Consider the following 25,000-nt stretch of genomic DNA (forward strand, 5'->3'; position numbering starts at 1 on the left):
CACACACACACACACACACACACACACACACACACACACACACACACACACATATATATCTGTCTCTCTATCTATAAAAAAGAAGTGAAAATATCAACAATATTAATGATTGTTCCACGGTTAACAATAACAACCTTCATAACTGAGATTATGATAACGAGCACAATCATGAAGCTATAATTTTCCAAATAGCTGATGTCGAATGAATGAAACGGTAATTTTCCTATTTTCTGGTATATTTTCAAGCGTGGTGCAGTATTTGTATCAATGACACTTATCATCCACACTCAGAAGGCAAAACAAAGGATGGACAGAATAGAACAAACGCATCACTGTTAGCTGAACATGCCTCGGCAAAGAAAGAAACAACGATTTTAACTTACCATTAGTTGTGTTGCAAAATGGTGGAAACTGCATGTTGTTTGAAAGAAGTTCTCCTTTTCCTGTCAGGTCCTTGATTGGAAGCCACAGATTTGTGAGCACAGGATGCTATAACGCACCGGATCTGTTGTGTACTGCTATTTGTACACATGTTGTCTTTGGTGCACAGCGCCGCTATGCTGAGAGTACACTCAGAACACTCGAATTTCATATATAGTGTTTTGAACACAAGGACTCCACAGGTGTAGCTTACATGACGATATTCATATATAGGACAATTTTCAAGCACATACACAGCAAAATATACATATTCTTTAAAAATTCGTTTCATTCGTATTGACTCAGTGTGTTGCACGCGATGGGTCTTGTGAGGACCCCGCCTCGCCCTCACCGCTCGCACTCTCCCTGACGGTAGAACGATTCGCGTCCTCCGTCAAGTCACTTGTAATGATTCGTCTTTCTCGGATGATTCTTCTTGTTGTAGTCGTCGTTGTACCGTCGTCAGAGACGGTCGTGGATACATCTTCGGAGGTCAACGCTGGTGGCAGTGACGAGACTTCACCTTCCTCGTCTTCGAACTCCACTATGTTGCCATCTTCGTCTCTTCTTATGACCTTGACTTTCCGCACAGTCCTTGTCGTTGTCGTCGTCGTCGTCGAACCAAGAATATTTTCGAGATTTTCGTCGTAACCCTCTTGCATGAAATGGCTTAAATCAGCCGGTACTCTTCTAACAGTAGTTGTAACTGTTTGTGTGTTTTCCGGGGTCTCCCTTTGACCGAGGCCAAAGCGGAGTAGAGATGACTCTCCGGAAGTGCCAGGTAGCAGGTGTGTCAGCCCAGACTGAAAGCCTTCCACTGAATCTAGATTTAATGCATCAGGATCACCTTCATACTCAGTTTCAACTGTTGTTTCTTCTGGACCATCACCTACTCTAACCCGTTTGATTTTTCTAATTCGAACGGTTCTGTGGGTGGTGATGTTCTCTGGCCACTCAGTTCTTGTCACAACTGATGACTCTGGGTCTTGTCGCACAATCTGGGTTCGCTGACCTGATGGCTCACCATCTTGGTCAGAAGTCACAGTCTGAGATTCTATTCTTCTGTGTACTATTACTCTCCCACCAGCATCTTCAGTTACAAAGACATTACGAGATTGTTTAGAGCCTCTAGATTCTCCATCTTCTTTGCTCTGTAACTCAGTCAACTGAGGTGCTGATATGAGTTTTCCTTCAGAATCTGTTTCCATTCTAACTTGGTAGGAATATGGACCTACAGACCAATCCCCTGATGTGTCTGGAGAGAGATGTATTTGGTGTTGCTCTGTCCTGTCTGGCGATATGTGGAAAGGTTCCCTTATGACCTGTACTTCTGTCTTACATTCACTTAATGTTCTGTCAGGTGTTATTCTAAAAGGCCCTAATTTACCCTTGATATAAGATTCAACATCATCTGCTCTTTGAGCCTCTGTCGATATTGTGTATTCTCTATTTACTTCATGAATTTCTGCTGGGCGTGATGTCATCATAACCTGTGAATGCTCAGTTTGACTTTGAGGCAGTACTGTAATACTTTGAGTGTGAGGAACTACAAATTCTTGACTAAACTGATTACTATCTCCCACAATGACCTTATGGCTAATTGTACTATGAGAGGTCTGTGGCGGTATGACCCAGCCAATAGGAACTGTGCCTGGTCTTACCGATACTTCTGGAATGTTTCCCCTCAATTCCCCTTCACCACTTACCCTGCTGCTAACAATCTTTGCTCCAGCTGATGAGGAAACAACTGTAGGTTCCCCGGTAGACACAACCATTGCACTAGATACAGGATGTTGACTATGGTATTCTTCAATCATAGTGTCTCCCACAGTTCTGTCTGAACCACTGAATGTATAGGTTGCGATTCCATGTTTGCTTTCTGGTAGACTGGTACTTACTTCAACAGTTCCCTGAAGTTTTGGTATTACCGATACACTTGTCTGCTGTTGAGCTGGCTGATATGGTGTTTGTGCTTCTGGTTGGTCTGTCTCCTTCTCCAGCTCTTCTTCAGACATAGAATTAGCCTTTTTCTTTCTATTTGCTCTGTTCCTCTTTTTCTTGGATTTCGTAAGAGGTATGTCAGTAGTAACTACAGTGGATGTAGATGAAACTTTGCTTAAATCTCCATTACCTGTAACCAAAGATGGAACTCTGATCTCTGAATCTACAGCTATAGTTTCTGTTTTTGTAATATGGTCAGATATTTTGGTTTTAACTTTTACCCCTTCGAGGTTTTCAATATCTTCAACAACTCCACTTTTGATATTTGGAATTTCGACCTTCGTTTTCATTTTGCCTTCAGCTTCCGGGAGGTCAACACTTGCCTTCTTCTCTTGGATGTCAGCCTTCACTGCCTTGCCTTTGGCTTTTGGCAAGTTAACCTTGCCGTCAAAGCCAGGAGTTTTAACATTCCCCTTTATTAATGGTATGTCAACTTCACCTTCTATGCCTGAAATTTCTGCACTACCTTTGCCCTTTGGCAAGTTGACCTTTCCTCTGGATTTCGCCTTTCCCTTAACTACGGGCATGTCAATCTTGCTTTCCGTAGACGTTTTTCCTGTTTTACCCTTTATTTCAGGCATGCATATCTTACCTTCAGGGCCTTGGATTTCTAACTTCCCTTCAGTTAATGGCAAATCAACCTTCACTCCTGTACCTAGGGTTTCTGGCATGTCACCCTCATCTCCAAATCCTGTTATCTCTATTTTGCCCTTCATTTCTGGCACGCCAATTTCCCCCCCAAAGCCTGAGGTCTTGATTTTTCCTTTGGCATCTGGCAAGTCAACCCTGCCTTCGAAACCAGGGATTCCAGCACTGCCCTTAATTTCTGGCATGTCAACTTTGCCCTTGATTTCTGGCATGTCAGCCTTGCCTCCAAAGCCTGGGATTCCAACACTGCCCTTGATTTCTGGCATGTCAACCTTGCCCTTGACTTCTGGCATGTCAATCTTGCCTCCAAAGCCTGGGATTCCAACACTGCCCTTGATTTCTGGCATGTCAACCTTGCCCTTGATTTCTGGCATGTCAATCTTGCCTCCAAAGCCTGGGATTCCAACACTGCCCTTGATTTCTGGCATGTCAACCTTGCCTCCAAAGCCTGGGATTCCAACACTGCCCTTGATTTCTGGCATGTCAACCTTGCCCTTGACTTCTGGCATGTCAATCTTGCTTCCAAAGCCTGGGATTCCAACACTACCCTTGATTTCTGGCATGTCAACCTTGCCTCCAAAGCCTGGGATTCCAACACTGCCCTTGACTTCTGGCATGTCAATCTTGCCTCCAAAGCCTGGGATTCCAACATTCCCTTGCCGGCTTGATTTCTGGCATGTCAACCTTGCCTCCAAAGCCTGGGATTCCAACACTGCCCTTGATATCTGGCATGTCAACCTTGCCTCCAAAGCCTGGGATTCCAACATTGCCCTTGATTTCTGGCATGTCAACCTTGCCTCCAAAGCCTGGGATATCAGCACTGCCCTTGATTTCTGGCATGTCAACCTTGCCCTTGATTTCTGGCATGTCAACCTTGCCCTTGATTTCTGGCATGTCAACCTTGCCCTTCATCTCTGGCATGTCAACCTTGCCTCCAAAGCCTGGGATTCCAACACTACCCTTGATTTCTGGCATGTCAATCTTGCCTCCAAAGCCTGGGATTCCAACACTGCCCTTGATTTCTGGCATGTCAACTTTGCCCTCCATCTCTGGCATGTCAACCTTTCCTCCAAAGCCTGGGATTCCAACACTGCCCTTGACTTCTGGCATGTCAACCTTGCCCTTGACTTCTGGCATGTCAACCTTGCCTCCAAAGCCTGGGATTCCAACACTGCCCTTGACTTCTGGCATGTCAACCTTGCCCTTCATCTCTGGCATGTCAACCTTGCCTCCAAAGCCTGGGATTCCAACACTGCCCTTGATTTCTGGCATGTCAACCTTGCCCTTGACTTCTGGCATGTCAATCTTGCCTCCAAAGCCTGGGATGCCAACACTGCCCTTGATTTCTGGCATGTCAATCTTGCCTCCAAAGCCTGGGATTCCAACATTGCCCTTGATTTCTGGCATGTCAACCTTGCCCTTCATCTCTGGCATGTCAACCTTGCCTCCAAAGCCTGGGATTCCAACACTGCCCTTGACTTCTGGCATGTCAATCTTGCCTCCAAAGCCTGGGATTCCAACATTGCCCTTGATTTCTGGCATGTCAACCTTGCCCTCCATCTCTGGCATGTCAACCTTGCCTCCAAAGCCTGGGATTCCAACACTGCCCTTGATTTCTGGCATGTCAACCTTGCCTCCAAAGCCTGGGATTCCAACACTGCCCTTGATTTCTGGCATGTCAACCTTGCCCTCCATCTCTGGCATGTCAACCTTGCCTCCAAAGCCTGGGATTCCAACACTGCCCTTGATTTCTGGCATGTCAACCTTGCCTCCAAAGCCTGGGATTCCAACATTGCCCTTGATTTCTGGCATGTCAACCTTGCCTCCAAAGCCTGGGATTCCAACACTGCCCTTGATTTCTGGCATGTCAACTGTGCCCTCCATATCTGGCATGTCAACCTTTCCTCCAAAGCCTGGGATTCCAACACTACCCTTGATTTCTGGCATGTCAACCTTGCTTCCAAAGCCTGGGATATCAGCACTGCCCTTGATTTCTGGCATGTCTACCTTGACCTTCATCTCTGGCATGTCAACTATGCCTCCAAAGCCTGGCATTTCAGCACTGCCCTTGATTTCTGGCATGTCAACCTTGCCTCCAAAGCTTGGCATTCCAACATTGCCCTTGATTTCTGGCATGTCAACTTTGCCTCTAAATCCTTGAATATCCACTTTACCATTAAGATCTGGCATATCAATTTTGCTTCCAAAGGATGGAATATCAACATTACCATTAACTTCTGGCATGCTAAGTTTGCCACTAAAGCCTGGAACACCAGTATTACCCTCGATATCTGGCATAGTTATCTTACCACCATATCCTTGGATTTCTCCGCTACCTGTAATTTCAGGCATATCGATCTTGCCTTCAACTTTTGGAATTTCAATGCTACCCTTGACATGTGGGCTTTTCATACAGCCTTCAAATTCTGGGATATCAACACTTCCATTTATATCTGGTCCACCAGCCTTTATTCCAATACCAGAAACATCTATTCCTCCAACTTCTGGAACATCAGCATTTACATTTACGCTTCCCATATTCATGTCAACATCTGGAGACTTAACCTTAATTTTCTTTCCCTTTCGCATTGGTGGAACTGGAGCCTCAGCAGAGATTTCAAAGTCGGGTTGATCTGGCTTTACATCTACATCAAGGCCAGTTGAAATTTCTCCACTGACACTAGGAGGTTTTCCTTTGCCAAAGCAAGATCCTAATGACATCTTAGGCTTTCCTGAGGCCTTAACCTTTTTGTTCTTTATCTCAGGAGAATCGACCTCAACTGCAATACTGCCCTTTGGTCTTTCAATGCCTGCATCTACGCCTTCAACTTCTCCACTTACTTTCCCTCCTACTTCTGCTGCTATGTATGGCTCTTCTTTGCCTGATTTGCCTAAGCAAGCACAGGGACCAAGTTTTGGTTTCTTTGTCTTTAGTTCTGCCTTTGGTATCTCTGCTGAACCTGATAAAGCTGGGCTCTTGACCTCACCTTTAATTTCTGTGCTTGGTAATGCAGGGCCCGATGGCACAGTGACTTCAACTATGGGAAGATCACCCTTAATATCTCCTGAAATACTTGGAGCACTTACTCCAACACCAACATCCCCCTCGGTTTTCCATTCAGGTGAACCAATAGTTGCTTTAACTTCAGGAAGCTTTGGAACACTCCCCTGCATTTCAATTCCCGGTATATCTGCTTTGCCACCTATTTCTGCCTTAACTTTTGGTATGTCTGGAATATCCCCCTTGATTTCCAGGGAAGGTTCAACATCTGGCTCATCTATCTTCACTTCTAAGTCCCCTCTCACTTCTGGAAGTCTAGGTACTGATGGGCCTACTACTTTCACTGATGGTTCAACAGTAACATCTGGTGCATCTACTGATACTTTGCCTTCAATACTTGGTTTCTCTGGGCTGATCTTGACAATACCTGGCTTGACATCTGCTTCTATATCTACATCTGGAGGTGATGCTTTTCCAATGCATGATGTACACAAGGGAGCAGATTTTCCCTTTGCTTTCTTGCCTTTTACTTTACCCTCTGGGGCTTTCACATCTACTTCAGCCTTAGCAGCAGGCACTTCACCTTGTATTTGTGCTCCTGTCCCTTCAATATCTACTTCAATCTTTGGTTCCTTGGGTTTACCAAAGCAAGACCCAAGGTTAACTTTAGGCTTTCCAGACACCTTTTTATCTTTAACTTCCACTTTTGGTTTTTCAATATCAATTTCACCTTCAATATCAGGACTTTTCAAACTTACTCCTGCTCCAGGATCATGAGTCGGCAAACTTGCTTCTGCACTAATATCAGGGCTCGTTACACTTGCTCCTGCACCAACATCAGGACCTTTTACAGAAACACTTCCTGGTTTATATTCGCCTTCTACTTCACCCTTTGCCTTTCCAAAGCAAGGTCCCAGTCTAGACTTTGGTTTTCCTCTCTTGATCTTTATATCTGGAGAGTCTACATCAATATGACCCTCTACTTCTGGGGCCCTGGCTGAAACCTCGGCTCCAGCTTTATGTCCTTCAACATCAATTCCAGGTTTATATTCACCCTCAACTTCAGGTGATTTAGGCTTACCGAAACAGGATCCTAACTTTGCTTTTGGTTTTCCTGCTTTAACTTTCACATCTGGAGACTCAACATTAATATCCCCTGTGACCTCAGCTGAAGGAACACCTACTTCACCTCTAACTTCTGGACCTTCAACATCTAATTTAGCAGTATCATATTCACCCTCAACTTCTGGACCTTTTGGTTTTCCAAAGCATGATCCTAATTTAGTCTTGGGTTTTTCTCCTTTGATTTTAGCTTTGGGTGACTCAACACTTATGTCTCCACTCACTTCAGGAGAGGATGCACTAACTTCACCACTGACAGATGGACCTTTAACTTCTACTTTACTTGGTTTGTATTCACCTTCTACCTCTACATCTTTACCTTTGCCGAAACATGGTCCAAATTTCATCTTAGGTTTGCCTGATACTTTTCCTCCTTTCACTTTAACATCTGGGGAGTCAATGTCAACTTCAGCCTTTCCTTCTGGAAGGGAAATATCTGCACTTGGACCTGCAATATCTGCTCCTTCAACTTTGATGTGTGGCTCAGCAGAAATGGTTCCTTCAACACCTACATCAGCTGATACATCACCATGGGCACTAGGTGGCTTTGCTTTCCCAAAGCAAGATCCTAATGACATCTTAGGCTTGCCTGAAGCCTTTACTTTCTTACCCTTTATCTCAGGTGATTCAACATCTACTGCAACACTACCTTTGGGTCCTTCTACACCCACATCTACACCTTCGACATCTCCACTCATTTTTCCTCCAGCTTCTGCTGCCATGTATGGTTCTTCTTTGCCAATTTTGCCTGATTTGCCTAAACAAGCACATGGACCAAGTTTTGCTTTCTTTGTCTTTAGTTCTGCCTTTGGTATTTGGGCTGAACCTGAGATCTCTGGACCTTTCAATTCTCCCTTGATTTCTGCACTTGGTAATTCAGGGCCTGCTGGTAGAGAGACTTCAGCTTTAGGAATCTCAATACTTGGTAAGTCACCCTTAATATCTCCTTCAATTTTGCCACTTGGGAAGTCAGGTGTTTCAATATTCAGTCCCTTAATATCTCCTGAAATACTTGGAACATTTATTCCAATGTCAATATCACCCTCTGTTTTCAGTTTTGGTAGCTCTCCTTCCACTTTCAATTCAGGTGCATCCACACTGGCCTCTATCTTTGGAAGAGCTGGCACATTACCCTTGATTTCAATTTCTGGAATATCTGCTTTTCCTCCTATTTCTGCTTCTACTTTTGGGATATCTGGAATATCACCCTTGATTTTAATGGATGGTTCAAAGTCAGGTATTTCTGCTTCCATATCCAAATTACCTTTCATTTCTGGTACTTCTGGTATTGAAGGTCCTTTTACTTTTACTTTTACTGGTTCAACATCAATACTTGGACCTTCTACTGATATTTTGCCTTCCATGCTTGGTTTTTCTGGATGAATATTAATACTTGCTGGTTCTACATCAGCATCTATATCTACATCTGGAGGTGATGCCTTCCCAATGCATGAAGCACATAATGGAGCAGATTTTCCTTTTACCTTCTTACTCTTCACTTTCATCTCAGGAGCCTTGACATCTACTTCAGCTTTCCCAGTAGGCAATTCACCTTCTACACTTGGACCTTCAATGTCTATTTCTCCTTTCACTTTAGGTTCTTTGGGTTTGCCAAAGCATGAGCCTAGTTTGGCTTTCGGCTTTCCAGAAACCTTTTTACCTTTCACTTCTACTTCAGGTGCATCAATATCAATTTCTCCTTCAATGTCAGGACTCTTCACCTTGGCTCCTGCACTCACACCAGGACCCTCTATGTCTACACTTCCTGGCTTGTATTCACCTTCTATCTTTCCACTTTTCGGTTTCCCAAAGCATGATCCAAGTTTGGACTTTGGTTTACTGCCCTTCACCTTTATTTCAGGGGACTCTAGATCAACATCACCCTTAATAGCAGGAGATCTGGTTGAAACTCCTGCCTCTGCTTCAGGTCCTTCTACACTAATTTTTCCTGGTTTATATTCACCCTCAACTTCAGGTGATTTAGGCTTACCGAAACAGGATCCAATCTTTGCTTTTGGTTTTCCTGCTTTAACCTTCACATCTGGAGACTCAACATTAATATCCCCTGTGACCTCAGCTGAAGGAACACCTACTTCACCTCTAACTTCTGGACCTTCAACATCTAATTTAGCAGGATCATATTCACCCTCAACTTCTGGACCTTTTGGTTTTCCAAAGCAAGATCCTAATTTAGTCTTGGGTTTTTCTCCTTTGATTTTAGCTTTGGGTGACTCAACACTTATGTCTCCACTCAATTCAGGAGAGGATGCACTAACTTCACCACTGACAGATGGACCTTTAACTTCTACTTTACTTGGTTTGTATTCACCTTCTACTTCTACATCTTTACCTTTGCCGAAACATGGTCCAAATTTCATCTTAGGTTTGCCTGATACTTTTCCTCCTTTCACTTTAACATCTGGGGAGTCAATGTCAACTTCAGCCTTTCCTTCTGGAAGGGAAATATCTGCACTTGGACCTGCAATATCTGCTCCTTCAACTTTGATGTGTGGCTCAGCAGAAATGGTTCCTTCAACACCTACATCAGCTGATACATCACCATGGGCACTAGGTGGCTTTGCTTTCCCAAAGCAAGATCCTAATGACATCTTAGGCTTGCCTGAAGCCTTTACTTTCTTACCCTTTATCTCAGGTGATTCAACATCTACTGCAACACTACCTTTGGGTCCTTCTACACCCACATCTACGCCTTCGACTTCTCCACTCATTTTTCCTCCAGCTTCTGCTGCCATGTATGGTTCTTCTTTGCCAATTTTGCCTGATTTGCCTAAACAAGCACATGGACCAAGTTTTGCTTTCTTTGTCTTTAGTTCTGCCTTTGGTATTTGGGCTGAACCTGAGATCTCTGGACCTTTCAATTCTCCCTTGATTTCTGCACTTGGTAATTCAGGGCCTGCTGGTAGAGAGACTTCAGCTTTAGGAATCTCAATGCTTGGTAAGTCACCCTTAATATCTCCTTCAATTTTGCCACTTGGGAAGTCAGGTGTTTCAATATTCAGTCCCTTAATATCTCCTGAAATACTTGGAACATTTATTCCAATGTCAATATCACCCTCTGTTTTCAGTTTTGGTAGCTCTCCTTCCACTTTCAATTCAGGTGCATCCACACTGGCCTCTATCTTTGGAAGAGCTGGCACATTACCCTTGATTTCAATTTCTGGGATATCTGCTTTTCCTCCTATTTCCGCTTCTACTTTTGGGATATCTGGAATATCACCCTTGATTTTAATGGATGGTTCAAAATCAGGTATATCTGCTTCCACATCCAAATTACCTTTTAATTCTGGTACTTCTGGCATTGAAGGTCCTTTTACTTTTACTTTTACTGGTTCAACATCAATACTTGGGCCTTCTACTGATATTTTACCTTCCATGCTTGGTTTTTCTGGATGAATATTAATGCTTGCTGGTTCTACATCAGCATCTATATCTACATCTGGAGGTGATGCCTTTCCAATGCATGAAGCACATAATGGAGCAGATTTTCCTTTTACCTTCTTACTCTTCACTTTCATCTCAGGAGCCTTGACATCTACTTCAGCTTTCCCAGTAGGCACTTCACCTTCTACTCTGGGACCTTAATGTTTATTTCTTTGGGTTTGCCAAAGCATGATCCTAATTTGGCTTTCGGCTTTCCAGAAACCTTTTTACCTTTCACTTCTACTTCAGGTGATTCAACTTCAATTTCTCCTCCAACAACAGGCGGCTTGACACTGGCTCCTGCACTCACATCAGGACCTTCTAAGTCAACAGTTCCTGGCTTGTATTCGCCTTCTATCTTTCCACTTTTCGGTTTCCCAAAGCATGATCCAAGTTTGGACTTTGGTTTACTGCCTTTCACCTTTATTTCAGGGGACTCTAGATCAACATCACCCTTAATAGCAGGAGATCTGGCTGAAACTCCTGCCTCTGCTTCAGGTCCTTCTACACTAATTTTTCCTGGTTTATATTCACCTTCAATTTCAGGTGATTTAGGTTTTCCAAAACAGGATCCAATCTTTGATTTGGGTTTTCCTCCTTTCACTTTTACATCAGCTGAACCAACACTAACATCACCCTTCATCTCAGCTGATGCACCACCAATTTCACCAGTAACTGCTGGACTTTCGACTGAAATTTTGGCAGGCTTATATTCAATTTCTGCTTCTGGCCTTCTGGGTTTCCCAAAGCAAGATCCTAGTTTAGATTTAGGCTTTTCTCCTTTGATTTTAGCTTTGGGTGACTCAACACTTATGTCTCCACTCACTTCAGGAGAGGATGCACTAACTTCACCACTGACAGATGGACCTTTAACTTCTACTTTACTTGGTTTGTATTCACCTTCTACTTCTACATCTTTACCTTTGCCGAAACATGGTCCAAATTTCATCTTAGGTTTGCCTGATACTTTTCCTCCTTTCACTTTAACATCTGGGGAGTCAATGTCAACTTCAGCCTTTCCTTCTGGAAGGGAAATATCTGCACTTGGACCTGCAATATCTGCTCCTTCAACTTTGATGTGTGGCTCAGCAGAAATGGTTCCTTCAACACCTACATCAGCTGATACATCACCATGGGCACTAGGTGGCTTTGCTTTCCCAAAGCATGATCCTAATGACATCTTAGGCTTGCCTGAAGCCTTTACTTTCTTACCCTTTATCTCAGGTGATTCAACATCTACTGCAACACTACCTTTGGGTCCTTCTACACCCACATCTACGCCTTCGACTTCTCCACTCATTTTTCCTCCAGCTTCTGCTGCCATGTATGGTTCTTCTTTGCCAATTTTGCCTGATTTGCCTAAACAAGCACATGGACCAAGTTTTGCTTTCTTTGTCTTTAGTTCTGCCTTTGGTATTTGGGCTGAACCTGAGATCTCTGGACCTTTCAATTCTCCCTTGATTTCTGCACTTGGTAATTCAGGGCCTGCTGGTAGAGAGACTTCAGCTTTAGGAATCTCAATGCTTGGTAAGTCACCCTTAATATCTCCTTCAATTTTGCCACTTGGGAAGTCAGGTGTTTCAATATTCAGTCCCTTAATATCTCCTGAAATACTTGGAACATTTATTCCAATGTCAATATCACCCTCTGTTTTCAGTTTTGGTAGCTCTCCTTCCACTTTCAATTCAGGTGCATCCACACTGGCCTCTATCTTTGGAAGTGCTGGCACATTACCCTTGATTTCAATTTCTGGAATATCTGCTTTTCCTCCTATTTCTGCTTCTACTTTTGGGATATCTGGAATATCACCCTTGATTTTAATGGATGGTTCAAAATCAGGTATATCTGCTTCCACATCCAAATTACCTTTCATTTCTGGTACTTCTGGTATTGAAGGTCCTTTTACTTTTACTTTTACTGGTTTAACATCAATACTTGGACCTTCTACTGATATTTTACCTTCCATGCTTGGTTTTTCTGGATGAATATTAATGCTTGCTGGTTCTACATTAGCATCTATATCTACATCTGGAGGTGATGCCTTTCCAATGCATGAAGCACATAATGGAGCAGATTTTCCTTTTACCTTCTTACTCTTCACTTTCATCTCAGGAGCCTTGACATCTACTTCAGCTTTCCCAGTAGGCACTTCACCTTCTACTTTAGGACCTTCAATGTCTATTTCTCCTTTCACTTTGGTTTCTTTGGGTTTGCCAAAGCATGAGCCTAGTTTGACTTTCGGCTTTCCAGAAACCTTTTTACCTTTCACTTCTACTTCAGGTGCATCAATATCAATTTCTCCTTCAATGTCAGGACTCTTCACCTTGGCTCCTGCACTCACACCAGGACCCTCTATGTCTACACTTCCTGGCTTGTATTCACCTTCTATCTTCCACTTTCGGTTTCCCAAAGCATGATCCAAGTTTGGACTTTGGTTTACTGCCTTTCACCTTTATTTCAGGGGACTCAAGATCAACATCACCCTTAATAGCAGGAGATCTGGCTGAAACTCCTGCCTCTGCTTCAGGTCCTTCTACACTAATTTTTCCTGGTTTATATTCACCTTCAATTTCAGGTGATTTAGGTTTTCCAAAGCAGGATCCAAACTTTGATTTGGGTTTACCTTCTTTAAATCTTACATCAGGTGAATCAACCTTAATGCTACCCTTAACTTCAGCTGATGGAACCTCTGCTTCACTACTTACTTCTGGGTATTCAACATCAACTCTTGATGGTTTATATTCTCCTTCGACTTTGGGCCTTTGGGCTTACCAAAGCAAGATCCTAATTTTGATTTAGGTTTCTCCCCTTTGAGTTTAGCTTTGGGTGGTTCAGCACTGATCTCTGCACTTATATCAGGTGAGGCAACAGAAATTTCACCACTAACTTCTGGACCCTCGCCACTAACTTTAGCTGGCTTGTATTCACCTTCTAACTTTGGCCCTTTGGGTTTCCCAAAGCAAGATCCTAATTTAGATTTAGGCTTTCTCCTTTGATTTTAGCTTTGGGTGACTCAACACTTATGTCTCCACTCACTTCAGGAGAGGATGCACTAACTTCACCACTGACAGATGGACCTTTAACTTCTACTTTACTTGGTTTGTATTCACCTTCTACTTCTACATCTTTACCTTGCCGAAACATGGTCCAAATTTCATCTTAGGTTTGCCTGATACTTTTCCTCCTTTCACTTTAACATCTGGGGAGTCAATGTCAACTTCAGCCTTTCCTTCTGGAAGGGAAATATCTGCACTTGGACCTGCAATATCTGCTCCTTCAACTTTGATGTGTGGCTCAGCAGAAATGGTTCCTTCAACACCTACATCAGCTGATACATCACCATGGGCACTAGGTGGCTTTGCTTTCCCAAAGCATGATCCTAATGACATCTTAGGCTTGCCTGAAGCCTTTACTTTCTTACCCTTTATCTCAGGTGATTCAACATCTACTGCAACACTACCTTTGGGTCCTTCTACACCCCACTCTACGCCTTCGACTTCTCCACTCATTTTTCCTCCAGCTTCTGCTGCCATGTATGGTTCTTCTTTGCCAATTTTGCCTGATTTGCCTAAACAGCACATGGACCAGTTGCTTTCTTGTCTTCAGTTCTGCCTTTGTATTGGGCGACCTGAGATCTCTGACCTTTCATTTCCCTTGATTCTGCATTGGTAATTCAGGGCCTGCTGGTAGGAGACTTAGCTTTGAATCTCAATGCTTGGTAATCACCCTAATATTCCTTCAATTTTGCCACTTGGGAAGTCAGGTGTTTCAATATTCCAGTCCCTTAATATCTCCTGAAATACTTGAACATTATTCCAATGTCAATATCACCTTGTTTCAGTTTTGGCTCTCTCTTCTCATTTCAATTCAGGTGCATCCCACTGCCTCTATCTTTGGAAGAGCTGGCACTTACCCTTGATTTCATTTCTGGGATATCTGCTTTTCCTCCTATTTCTGCTTCTACTTTTGGGTATCTGGAATATCACCCTTGATTTTAATGGATGGTTCAAAATCAGGTATATCTGCTTCCACATCCAAATTACCTTTCATTTCTGTCTTCTGGATTGAAGGTCCTTTTATTTTACTTTTACTTTTAATAATACTTGGACCTTTATGATATTTTACCTTCCATGCTTGGTTTTTCTGGATGAATATTAATGCTTGCTGGTTCTACATCAGCATCTATATCTACATCTGGAGGTGATGCCTTTCCAATGCATGAAGCACATAATGGAGCAGATTTTCCTTTTACCTTCTTACTCTTCACTTTCATCTCAGGAGCCTTGACATCTACTTCAGCTTTCCCAGTAGGCACTTCACCTTCTACTCTGGGACCTTCAATGTCTATTTCCCTTTAACTTTAGGTTCTTTGGTTTGCCAAAGCATGACCTAATTTGCTTTCGGCTTTCCAGAAACCTTTTTACCTTTCACTTCTACTTCAGGTGATTCAATTCAATTTCTCCTTTCCAATGTCAGGCCTTCACCTTGGCTCCTGCACTCACATCAGGACCTCTATGTCACATTCCTGGCTTGTATTCGCCTTCTATCTTTCCACTTTTCGGTTTCCCAAAGCATGATCCAAGTTTGGACTTTGGTTTACTGCCTTTCACCTTTATTTCAGGGGACTCAAGATCAACATCACCCTTAATAGCAGGAGATCTGGCTGAAACTCCTGCCTCTGCTTCAGGTCCTTCTACACTAATTTTTCCTGGTTTATATTCACCTTCAATTTCAGGTGATTTAGGTTTTCCAAAACAGGATCCAATCTTTGATTTGGGTTTTCCTCCTTTCACTTTTACATCAGCTGAACCAACACTAACATCACCCTTCATCTCAGCTGATGCACCACCAATTTCACCAGTAACTGCTGGACTTTCGACTGAAATTTTGGCAGGCTTATATTCAATTTCTGCTTCTGGCCTTCTGGGTTTCCCAAAGCAAGATCCTAGTTTAGATTTAGGCTTTTCTCCTTTGATTTTAGCTTTGGGTGACTCAACACTTATGTCTCCACTCACTTCAGGAGAGGATGCACTAACTTCACCACTGACAGATGGACCTTTAACTTCTACTTTACTTGGTTTGTATTCACCTTCTACTTCTACATCTTTACCTTTGCCGAAACATGGTCCAAATTTCATCTTAGGTTTGCCTGATACTTTTCCTCCTTTCACTTTAACTTCTGGGGATTTAATGTCTCCTTCAGCCTTTCCTTCTGGAAGGGAAATATCTGCACTTGGACCTGCAATATCTGCTCCTTCAACTTTGATGTGTGGCTCAGCAGAAATGGTTCCTTCAACACCAACATTAGCTGATACATCACCATGGGCACTAGGTGGCTTTGCTTTCCCAAAGCATGATCCTAATGACATCTTAGGCTTGCCTGAAGCCTTTACTTTCTTACCCTTTATCTCAGGTGATTCAACATCTACTGCAACACTACCTTTGGGTCCTTCTACACCCACATCTATGCCTTCGACTTCTCCACTCATTTTTCCTCCAGCTTCTGCTGCCATGTATGGTTCTTCTTTGCCAATTTTGCCTGATTTGCCTAAACAAGCACATGGACCAAGTTTTGCTTTCTTTGTCTTCAGTTCTGCCTTTGGTATTTGGGCTGAACCTGAGATCTCTGGACCTTTCAATTCTCCCTTGATTTCTGCACTTGGTAATTCAGGGCCTGCTGGTAGAGAGACTTCAGCTTTAGGAATCTCAATACTTGGTAAGTCACCCTTAATATCTCCTTCAATTTTGCCACTTGGGAAGTCAGGTGTTTCAATATTCAGTCCCTTAATATCTCCTGAAATACTTGGAACATTTATTCCAATGTCAATATCACCCTCTGTTTTCAGTTTTGGTAGCTCTCCTTCCACTTTCAATTCAGGTGCATCCACACTGGCCTCTATCTTTGGAAGAGCTGGCACATTACCCTTGATTTCAATTTCTGGGATATCTGCTTTTCCTCCTATTTCTGCTTCTACTTTTGGGATATCTGGAATATCACCCTTGATTTTAATGGATGGTTCAAAATCAGGTATATCTGCTTCCACATCCAAATTACCTTTCATTTCTGGTACTTCTGGTATTGAAGGTCCTTTTACTTTTACTTTTACTGGTTTAACATCAATACTTGGACCTTCTACTGATATTTTACCTTCCATGCTTGGTTTTTCTGGATGAATATTAATGTTTGCTGGTTCTACATCAGCATCTATATCTACATCTGGAGGTGATGCCTTTCCAATGCATGAAGCACATAATGGAGCAGATTTTCCTTTTACCTTCTTACTCTTCACTTTCATCTCAGGAGCCTTGACATCTACTTCAGCTTTCCCAGTAGGCACTTCACCTTCTACTCTGGGACCTTCAATGTCTATTTCTCCCTTAACTTTAGGTTCTTTGGATTTGCCAAAGCATGAGCCTAGTTTGGCTTTTGGCTTTCCAGAAACCTTTTTACCTTTCACTTCTACCTCAGGTGAATCAATATCAATTTCTCCTTCAATGTCAGGACCCTTCACCTTGGCTCCTGCACTCACACCAGGACCCTCTATGTCTACACTTCCTGGCTTGTATTCACCTTCTATCTTTCCACTTTTCGGTTTCCCAAAGCATGATCCAAGTTTGGACTTTGGTTTACTGCCTTTCACCTTTATTTCAGGGGACTCAAGATCAACATCACCCTTAATAGCAGGAGATCTGGCTGAAACTCCTGCCTCTGCTTCAGGTCCTTCTATACTAATTTTTCCTGGTTTATATTCACCTTCAATTTCAGGTGATTTAGGTTTTCCAAAGCAGGATCCAAACTTTGATTTGGGTTTACCTTCTTTAAATCTTACATCAGGTGAATCAACCTTAATGCTACCCTTAACTTCAGCTGATGGAACCTCTGCTTCACTACTTACTTCTGGGTATTCAACATCAACTCTTGATGGTTTATATTCTCCTTCGACTTTTGGGCCTTTGGGCTTACCAAAGCAAGATCCTAATTTTGATTTAGGTTTCTCCCCTTTGAGTTTAGCTTTGGGTGGTTCAGCACTGATCTCTGCACTTATATCAGGTGAGGCAACAGAAATTTCACCACTAACTTCTGGACCCTCGCCACTAACTTTAGCTGGCTTGTATTCACCTTCTAACTTTGGCCCTTTGGGTTTCCCAAAGCAAGATCCTAATTTAGATTTAGGCTTTTCTCCTTTGATTTTAGCTTTGGGTGACTCAACACTTATGTCTCCACTCACTTCAGGAGAGGATGCACTAACTTCACCACTGACAGATGGACCTTTAACTTCTACTTTACTTGGTTTGTATTCACCTTCTACTTCTACATCTTTACCTTTGCCGAAACATGGTCCAAATTTCATCTTAGGTTTGCCTGATACTTTTCCTCCTTTCACTTTAACATCTGGGGAGTCAATGTCAACTTCAGCCTTTCCTTCTGGAAGGGAAATATCTGCACTTGGACCTGCAATATCTGCTCCTTCAACTTTGATGTGTGGCTCAGCAGAAATGGTTCCTTCAACACCTACATCAGCTGATACATCACCATGGGCACTAGGTGGCTTTGCTTTCCCAAAGCATGATCCTAATGACATCTTAGGCTTGCCTGAAGCCTTTACTTTCTTACCCTTTATCTCAGGTGATTCAACATCTACTGCAACACTACCTTTGGGTCCTTCTACACCCACATCTATGCCTTCGACTTCTCCACTCATTTTTCCTCCAGCTTCTGCTGCCATGTATGGTTCTTCTTTGCCAATTTTGCCTGATTTGCCTAAACAAGCACATGGACCAAGTTTTGCTTTCTTTGTCTTCAGTTCTGCCTTTGGTATTTGGGCTGAACCTGAGATCTCTGGACCTTTCAATTCTCCCTTGATTTCTGCACTTGGTAATTCAGGGCCTGCTGGTAGAGAGACTTCAGCTTTAGGAATCTCAATACTTGGTAAGTCACCCTTAATATCTCCTTCAATTTTGCCACTTGGGAAGTCAGGTGTTTCAATATCCAGTCCCTTAATATCTCCTGAAATACTTGGAACATTTATTCCAATGTCAATATCACCCTCTGTTTTCAGTTTTGGTAGCTCTCCTTCCACTTTCAATTCAGGTGCATCCACACTGGCCTCTATCTTTGGAAGAGCTGGCACATTACCCTTGATTTCAATTTCTGGGATATCTGCTTTTCCTCCTATTTCTGCTTCTACTTTTGGGATATCTGGAATATCACCCTTGATTTTAATGGATGGTTCAAAATCAGGTATATCTGCTTCCACATCCAAATTACCTTTTAATTCTGGTACTTCTGGCATTGAAGGTCCTTTTACTTTTACTTTTACTGGTTTAACATCAATACTTGGACCTTCTACTGATATTTTACCTTCCATGCTTGGTTTTTCTGGATGAATATTAATGCTTGCTGGTTCTACATCAGCATCTATATCTACATCTGGAGGTGATGCCTTTCCAATGCATGAAGCACATAATGGAGCAGATTTTCCTTTTACCTTCTTACTCTTCACTTTCATCTCAGGAGCCTTGACATCTACTTCAGCTTTCCCAGTAGGCAATTCACCTTCTACACTTGGACCTTCAATGTCTATTTCTCCTTTCACTTTAGGTTCTTTGGGTTTGCCAAAGCATGAGCCTAGTTTGGCTTTCGGCTTTCCAGAAACCTTTTTACTTTTCACTTCTACTTCAGGTGAATCAATATCAATTTCTCCTCCAACAACAGGCGGCTTGACACTGGCTCCTGCACTCACATCAGGACCTTCTATGTCTACACTTCCTGGCTTGTATTCACCTTCTATCTTTCCACTTTCCGGTTTCCCAAAGCATGATCCAAGTTTGGACTTTGGTTTGCTGCCTTTCACCTTTATCTCAGGGGATGCAGGATCAACATCACCCTTAATAGATCTGACTGAAACTCCTGCCTCTGCTTCAGGTCTTTCTGTACTAACCATATATTCACCTTCTACTTGAGGTGTGTTAGGTTTACCAAAACATGACCCCAATTTTGATTTCGGTTTTTCTCCCTTAATTCTTACATCTGGTGGTTCAATACTTACACCACCTTTAAGCTCTGGTGATGAAATGTCAACTTCCCCACTGATCTCTGGTGTTTCTGCTTCAACCTTTCCTTCAATTTCTGGTGATTTAGATTTCCCAAAGCAGGATCCAAATTTAGATTTTGGCTTCTTTCCTTTCATCTCTGCATCTGGATGTTTAATGCTTGCATCTCCACTTAGCTTTGGTGATTTAATGCCAATGTCTCCAGCTAGCTCTGGTGATTTGACACTTGCCTCACCACTAATAGATGGTTCATCGATGTTTACTTTGGCTGGTTTGTATTCACCTGCTACTTTCGGTTCCTTTGGTTTTCCAAAGCAGGATCCCAACTTGGATTTGGGCTTTCCACCTTTAACTTCACCTCTTGGCAACTCAGCACTAACATCTCCACTAATCTCGGGAGATGCAGCACTAGCCTCACCAGTAACAGATGGACCTTCAACTTCTAGTTTACTTGGTTTGTATTCACCCTCTGCATCAGGACCTTTGGGTTCCCCAAAGCAAGATCCAAGTCTTGACTTTGGCTTTTCTCCTTTGATTTCTACTTTAGGGGCTTCGGCACTAATGTCTCCTCTTATCTCTGGTGATGTGACCTTAATCTCACCACTGGCTCCAGAACTTTCAGCTTGAACTTTAGCTGGCTCATATTCTCCTTCAACTTTTGGGCCTTTAGGTTTACCAAAGCAAGATCCCAGCTTAGATTTAGGTTTCTCCCCTTTAATTTTAGCTTCAGGTGATTCAGCACTAATATCTACACTCACTGCTGGTGGTGCAACACTAGCCTCACCAGAAGGAATTTCTACTTTACTAGTGACTTCAGGACTTTCAACAGCTATTTTTCCTGCTTGATATTCACCTTCAACCTTTGGCTCTTTGGGTTTTCCAAAGCAAGATCCTAACTTAGTTTTGGGTTTCTCTCCTTTGATTTTGGCTTTAGGTGAATCAACACTGACATCTGCTCTTAGCTCAGGTGATGAAGGACTAATCTCGCCACTAACAGATGGGCCTTCAATTTTGTATTCACTTTCTGCTTCTACATCTTTACCCTTACTTTTACCTTTACCAAAACATGGCCCAAATTTCATCTTTGGTTTGCCTGCCACTTTTCCTCCTTTTGCTTTAACTTCTGGAGATTCAATGTCAATTTCAGCTTTTCCTCTAGGAATGGAAATATCTGCACTAGGACCTTCTACATCTGCCCCTTTAACTTTGATGTGTGGCTCAGCAGAAATATTTCCTTCAACACCAGCATCAGCTGACACAGTACCAGGGGCACTAGGTGGTTTTGCTTTTCCAAAGCAAGATCCTAATGACATCTTAGGTTTTCCTGATACCTTGGCTTTCCTACTTTCTGTCTCTGGAGATTCAACACCAACAGCAATTTGGGCTTCAGGTCCCTCTACTCGTGGTCCCTCTACTTTAACTCCTATGTCTGCATCAACATTTTCAAATCTTCCACTAACTTCACCTTCCTTTTCTATATATGGTTCTTCAATATCCATCTTGCCTGATTTCCCTAAACAAGCACATGGACCTAACTTAGCTTTCTTTGTCTTTGGTTTAACACTAGGTACATCAAGAGATGTTGATCCTTTTGGACCTTTAACTTCAGCTTTAATTCCTACAGATGGCTTGATTGGACTGCTTGGTATGGAAACCTCTCCTTTGGGGACATCAATGGCAGGTAAGTCGCTCTTAACAGTAACACCTGACACACCTGCAGCTCTGATTTCCAGTTCTTTTTCAGTCCCAGCTACATGTGGCAAATCAATGCCAAGGTCAGCATTAAAGTCCCCTTTAGATTCTGGTAGTTTTCCTTCTATTTTCACTTCTGGAGTATCTTCAGAATATTTGATATTTGTCTTTTCCCCAGATGCATACATACTTGGCAGATTACCTTCTAAAGACAAGCCTGGCATTTCTCCCTTAATCTTTGCATCTGGAGCCTTTCCTTCAATGTCGAGACTGATGTCACTATTAAAGTTAGCTCTTGATGACCCTTCTATTGTAGCTTCAGGAGTACTTTGGGAGAATTTGAAACCTGGAATATTGATATCCATATTTCCTGGAATTAAGGAAATATCACTGTCTGCTGTGTATTCTTTACTAGCAATTTTACCATCAATTTTAGGAACATTTGCTTGGATCTGTACATCTCCTCCCTTATGGATATCACCTGAAAAACCACCCTCAACATCTCCAGTTACTCCTGCCCTGGTTTCCACATTAGCTTCAACTTTTGGGAAATCAGGTATGTCGCATTTCAAAGATGGTGAAACATTTGTTGATTTTGTCTGAAAACTGATATCACCTGTGGTTGTTGCTACACTGACTTGAGGCACAGATGTTTGTGATACAGCACCGACATCTAACTTGCCCTCAAATTCTGGTTCATCTGATATCACTCTGTATGATTCTCCCTTTACATCATACTCTGGTTCTTTTGGCTTTCCAAAACATGAGCCAAACTTTGTCTTTTTCTTCTCTGGATCTTTTCCAATTTTCACATTCTCATCTGGCACTTGGATATTTACACTAGCTTCTGCTCTTGGTTCTGCAGTTGGTCTTGGATTCATCATTTCGACCTCTCCTTTAATATCTGCTTCTGGGGTATCAAATTCCGATGCTTTTGGTTTACCAAAACATGATCCTAGTTTAGATTTTGGACCAGAGCGTTTTTTCTGGGGAATCTTTGCAGTAGCTGTACCTTCGGTTCTAAGACCTGAGTCTACTCCTTCTACTTCTACTGAGCCAGCAGACACTGACGGCAATTCTCCTTTGCCTTCCCCTTGAACCCCCACTGATATGTATGGTTCTTCTTGTTCGATTTTCTTAGGACTGCTCAAACAAGCACAAGGACCAGATGACTGTTTCTTACTCTTAGTGGCAGGCTTGCCTATATCGGGTGTAACAGGAATCCCTGGCTCCACTGACATGCTGACATCTCCCCGTGGCAGAACCTCGCCTGCCAAGGCTACCCCTGGAGTATGGAACTTGTTACCTTCAGCTGACACATCTAATCTGGGACCTGACATATCTCCCCCTATGTGTAATCCATCAATTTCTCCTTTGCCTTGTGGTAATGAACTATCAAACTTTGCATCTAATCTTCCACCTCCAAAATCTCCTCTTTTGTCAAGTTGAACATCACAAGTTGGGCCGGTTATACTGCCTCCCGCCCCCACATTTACGTTTTTGTCACGCCCCTGTAGTGAACTTTCAACGGTAATAGCTCCCTTATTGTTGCCCTTCACAAGGTCAGGCAGCAATGGAATACCTTTCCCAGAGAATTCTTGAATGTCTGGTAATGGAAGTGTTGGTGTCACTGATATGTTATAGCTTTGGTTTACTTGTGAACTATGAGCCTGACTGGTGCTAGAACCTAACCCCACATTTGCCCCAGACCCATGACCATTTTCCATACGCATGGAAACGGAAGTGTTTTTGCTATTGACTGTCTCAGAATTGGTGTGTAATTCCAGTTCAGGAGAGAGCAACGCACTTAGTTCTGCCTCCAGCTTACTAAGAGAATCATTTGTGGTTGAACTATACTCTTTGCCATTAATATTAATATGCGAAGATACTTCCTTCTTAGTCGTAGTTGTGATACTGACAAATCGTCTGTGTTCAGATACAGTTTTAAATACAGTGCTGTCTTCAGTGGATGGCTTGCCTCGAAGCTCGTCAATGACATTTTTCAGTTCATCACTCATGTTGGATGTACAGCTAAGATCCAAAGATGGAAGCTGTGTATTGTTTTGATCATGAATCATTCTGCCTTCAGAGTTCATGTCATGCTGAAGACATTCATGAAGAACACTGTATCCTGGTGCACTACTGTCTTCTCCTCTCACATACTCAGTCTTCATCTTTATGACTTTCTCTCCCTGCATCGACTTTTCCTTATCAGAAATGTTGTACGTAAACACGTGGGTTTCTTTCCCCGTCGTTTGGTTTGCGTCGGGCTTCCCCTCTACAGTCCAAGAATTTTCTTGGATATTTATATGTGGTTCATTAAAGGAAGCTTTCACTCCAACTCCCCCTGACACATCCATGCTACCTACACTGATCTTACTGTTAACATCATCGACATCCTTACCGTCTTTCGCCATTTTACTCTTCGTTTTGTCGCCTCCGTTGGTTAAGTTGAGTAGCCACGAGCGCCTCTTATTTTCGCCTTGGCCAAAGACGGCGGAGTCAGACATCCGCCAGGAATACCGCTTGGACCGCTCTTCTGAAGGCGGCGGCGGAGGCGGGTACGGAGGCGGAGAATCAAGGTCCAGGTCCTCCTCCTCGTCGTCGTTCGGCAGAGGAGGAAGGGGGCGTGCCGTGCAGTAAGGGGGATCCACGCGCCGCCTTCCTCCGGTCGCTTTACCTTCTACGTTTCCCATTCCACTTCAAATGCACTTCACTTCCAAACCATTCGGTCACTTTGCATACAACCAAAAAATAAATCTTGTAATAAAGCTCAACAACTTGTATGAACTTGAAACATTATATTTTTTTATTTCTGATATTGGATACTTCTTTTCCCACAACCGACACTAAACATTGGCTTCAGTAAAATGCATTTTTTTCACTCATAAACAGACTCTTGCTGGGTCGAGTCCTCTAATGAATGGAAGTGTAAAAATCAAGTAAAACTGTTATGAGCAAGCACTTGTCAAACTTTTGGCAGGAACGACATCGGCAGTGACACTTCCGTCAACAGAAAGGCGTCACCCAACAAGTGCCAAAGGCCCTGCACTCAGGGAGCCTGGGTGTGGCCAGGAGGAGGCTCTCAGGTGGTGGGTGTGAGGGCGGGCGAGCAACACAGACACGGCACTGAGCGTGCGGCGGCGGCGCGGGGGCTACTGAGACTGACGGGCACGATACAGCCTAGCAGCGACCACCAGCACTACCTCGTCCCGGGCAGCGGTGCCCCGCCCCCTCACGCTTCCCCACGCTAACTCACACCTGCCCACGCTTCACTCCTTCCCAGAACCCCACACCGCGGGTCACCACCACGAGACCGCATGCAAAGGTCAACAGGGAGAGAGATAACCGCAGCGCGCGCTCGCTATAGCGTGGACAGCGCCACGCAAGGCAGTACTGACATCATGCGCTAAAATAAGGCAACAAGTTGGAGCGAGACACTTGTGTTCCCGGCAAGCTTTTCCTTTTTTCGCGCGTCGTTGGCGATAGAACTGCGGCAACTCTCTCTCAAATTCCGATTCCCGTTTTCTTCACCATTCTCACTTGAACGAAATCCAACTCTATGTTCTGTCAATTTCATTATAACTACAAAAGGTGATCATTCACAGTTTCCTTTTTGTT

At 43.1% G+C, this 25,000-nt stretch overlaps 1 protein-coding gene across 50 annotated transcripts in view; it reads right to left on the reverse strand.

Moving 5' to 3' along the window:
* LOC119592230 (neuroblast differentiation-associated protein AHNAK-like) overlaps window positions 1-24,540 on the reverse strand; it is a 46,824-nt gene extending 22,284 nt beyond the window's left edge. The window contains exons 1-7 of one of the 50 annotated variants that reach the window (XM_037941399.1): window positions 16,992-24,540; window positions 5,158-10,790; window positions 4,888-5,076; window positions 4,699-4,752; window positions 4,483-4,509; window positions 3,808-4,374; window positions 384-3,692 (exon numbers count right to left, since the gene is read on the reverse strand). In XM_037941399.1, the coding sequence (XP_037797327.1) occupies window positions 723-3,692; window positions 3,808-4,374; window positions 4,483-4,509; window positions 4,699-4,752; window positions 4,888-5,076; window positions 5,158-10,790; window positions 16,992-24,075 (16,524 nt within the window). In that variant the 5' untranslated portion in view covers window positions 24,076-24,540 and the 3' untranslated portion in view covers window positions 384-722. Of the gene's footprint in view, window positions 1-383; window positions 3,693-3,753; window positions 5,077-5,157; window positions 10,791-16,991 lie in introns of all 50 variants that reach the window. The other 49 variants (XM_037941408.1, XM_037941295.1, XM_037941391.1 and 46 more) reach the window with 49 other exon arrangements.
* Window positions 24,541-25,000: the final 460 nt, after the last annotated feature.

This window comes from Penaeus monodon, chromosome 3 (genome assembly GCF_015228065.2).
Source record: "Penaeus monodon isolate SGIC_2016 chromosome 3, NSTDA_Pmon_1, whole genome shotgun sequence".
Taxonomy (NCBI): Eukaryota; Metazoa; Arthropoda; class Malacostraca; order Decapoda; family Penaeidae; genus Penaeus; species Penaeus monodon.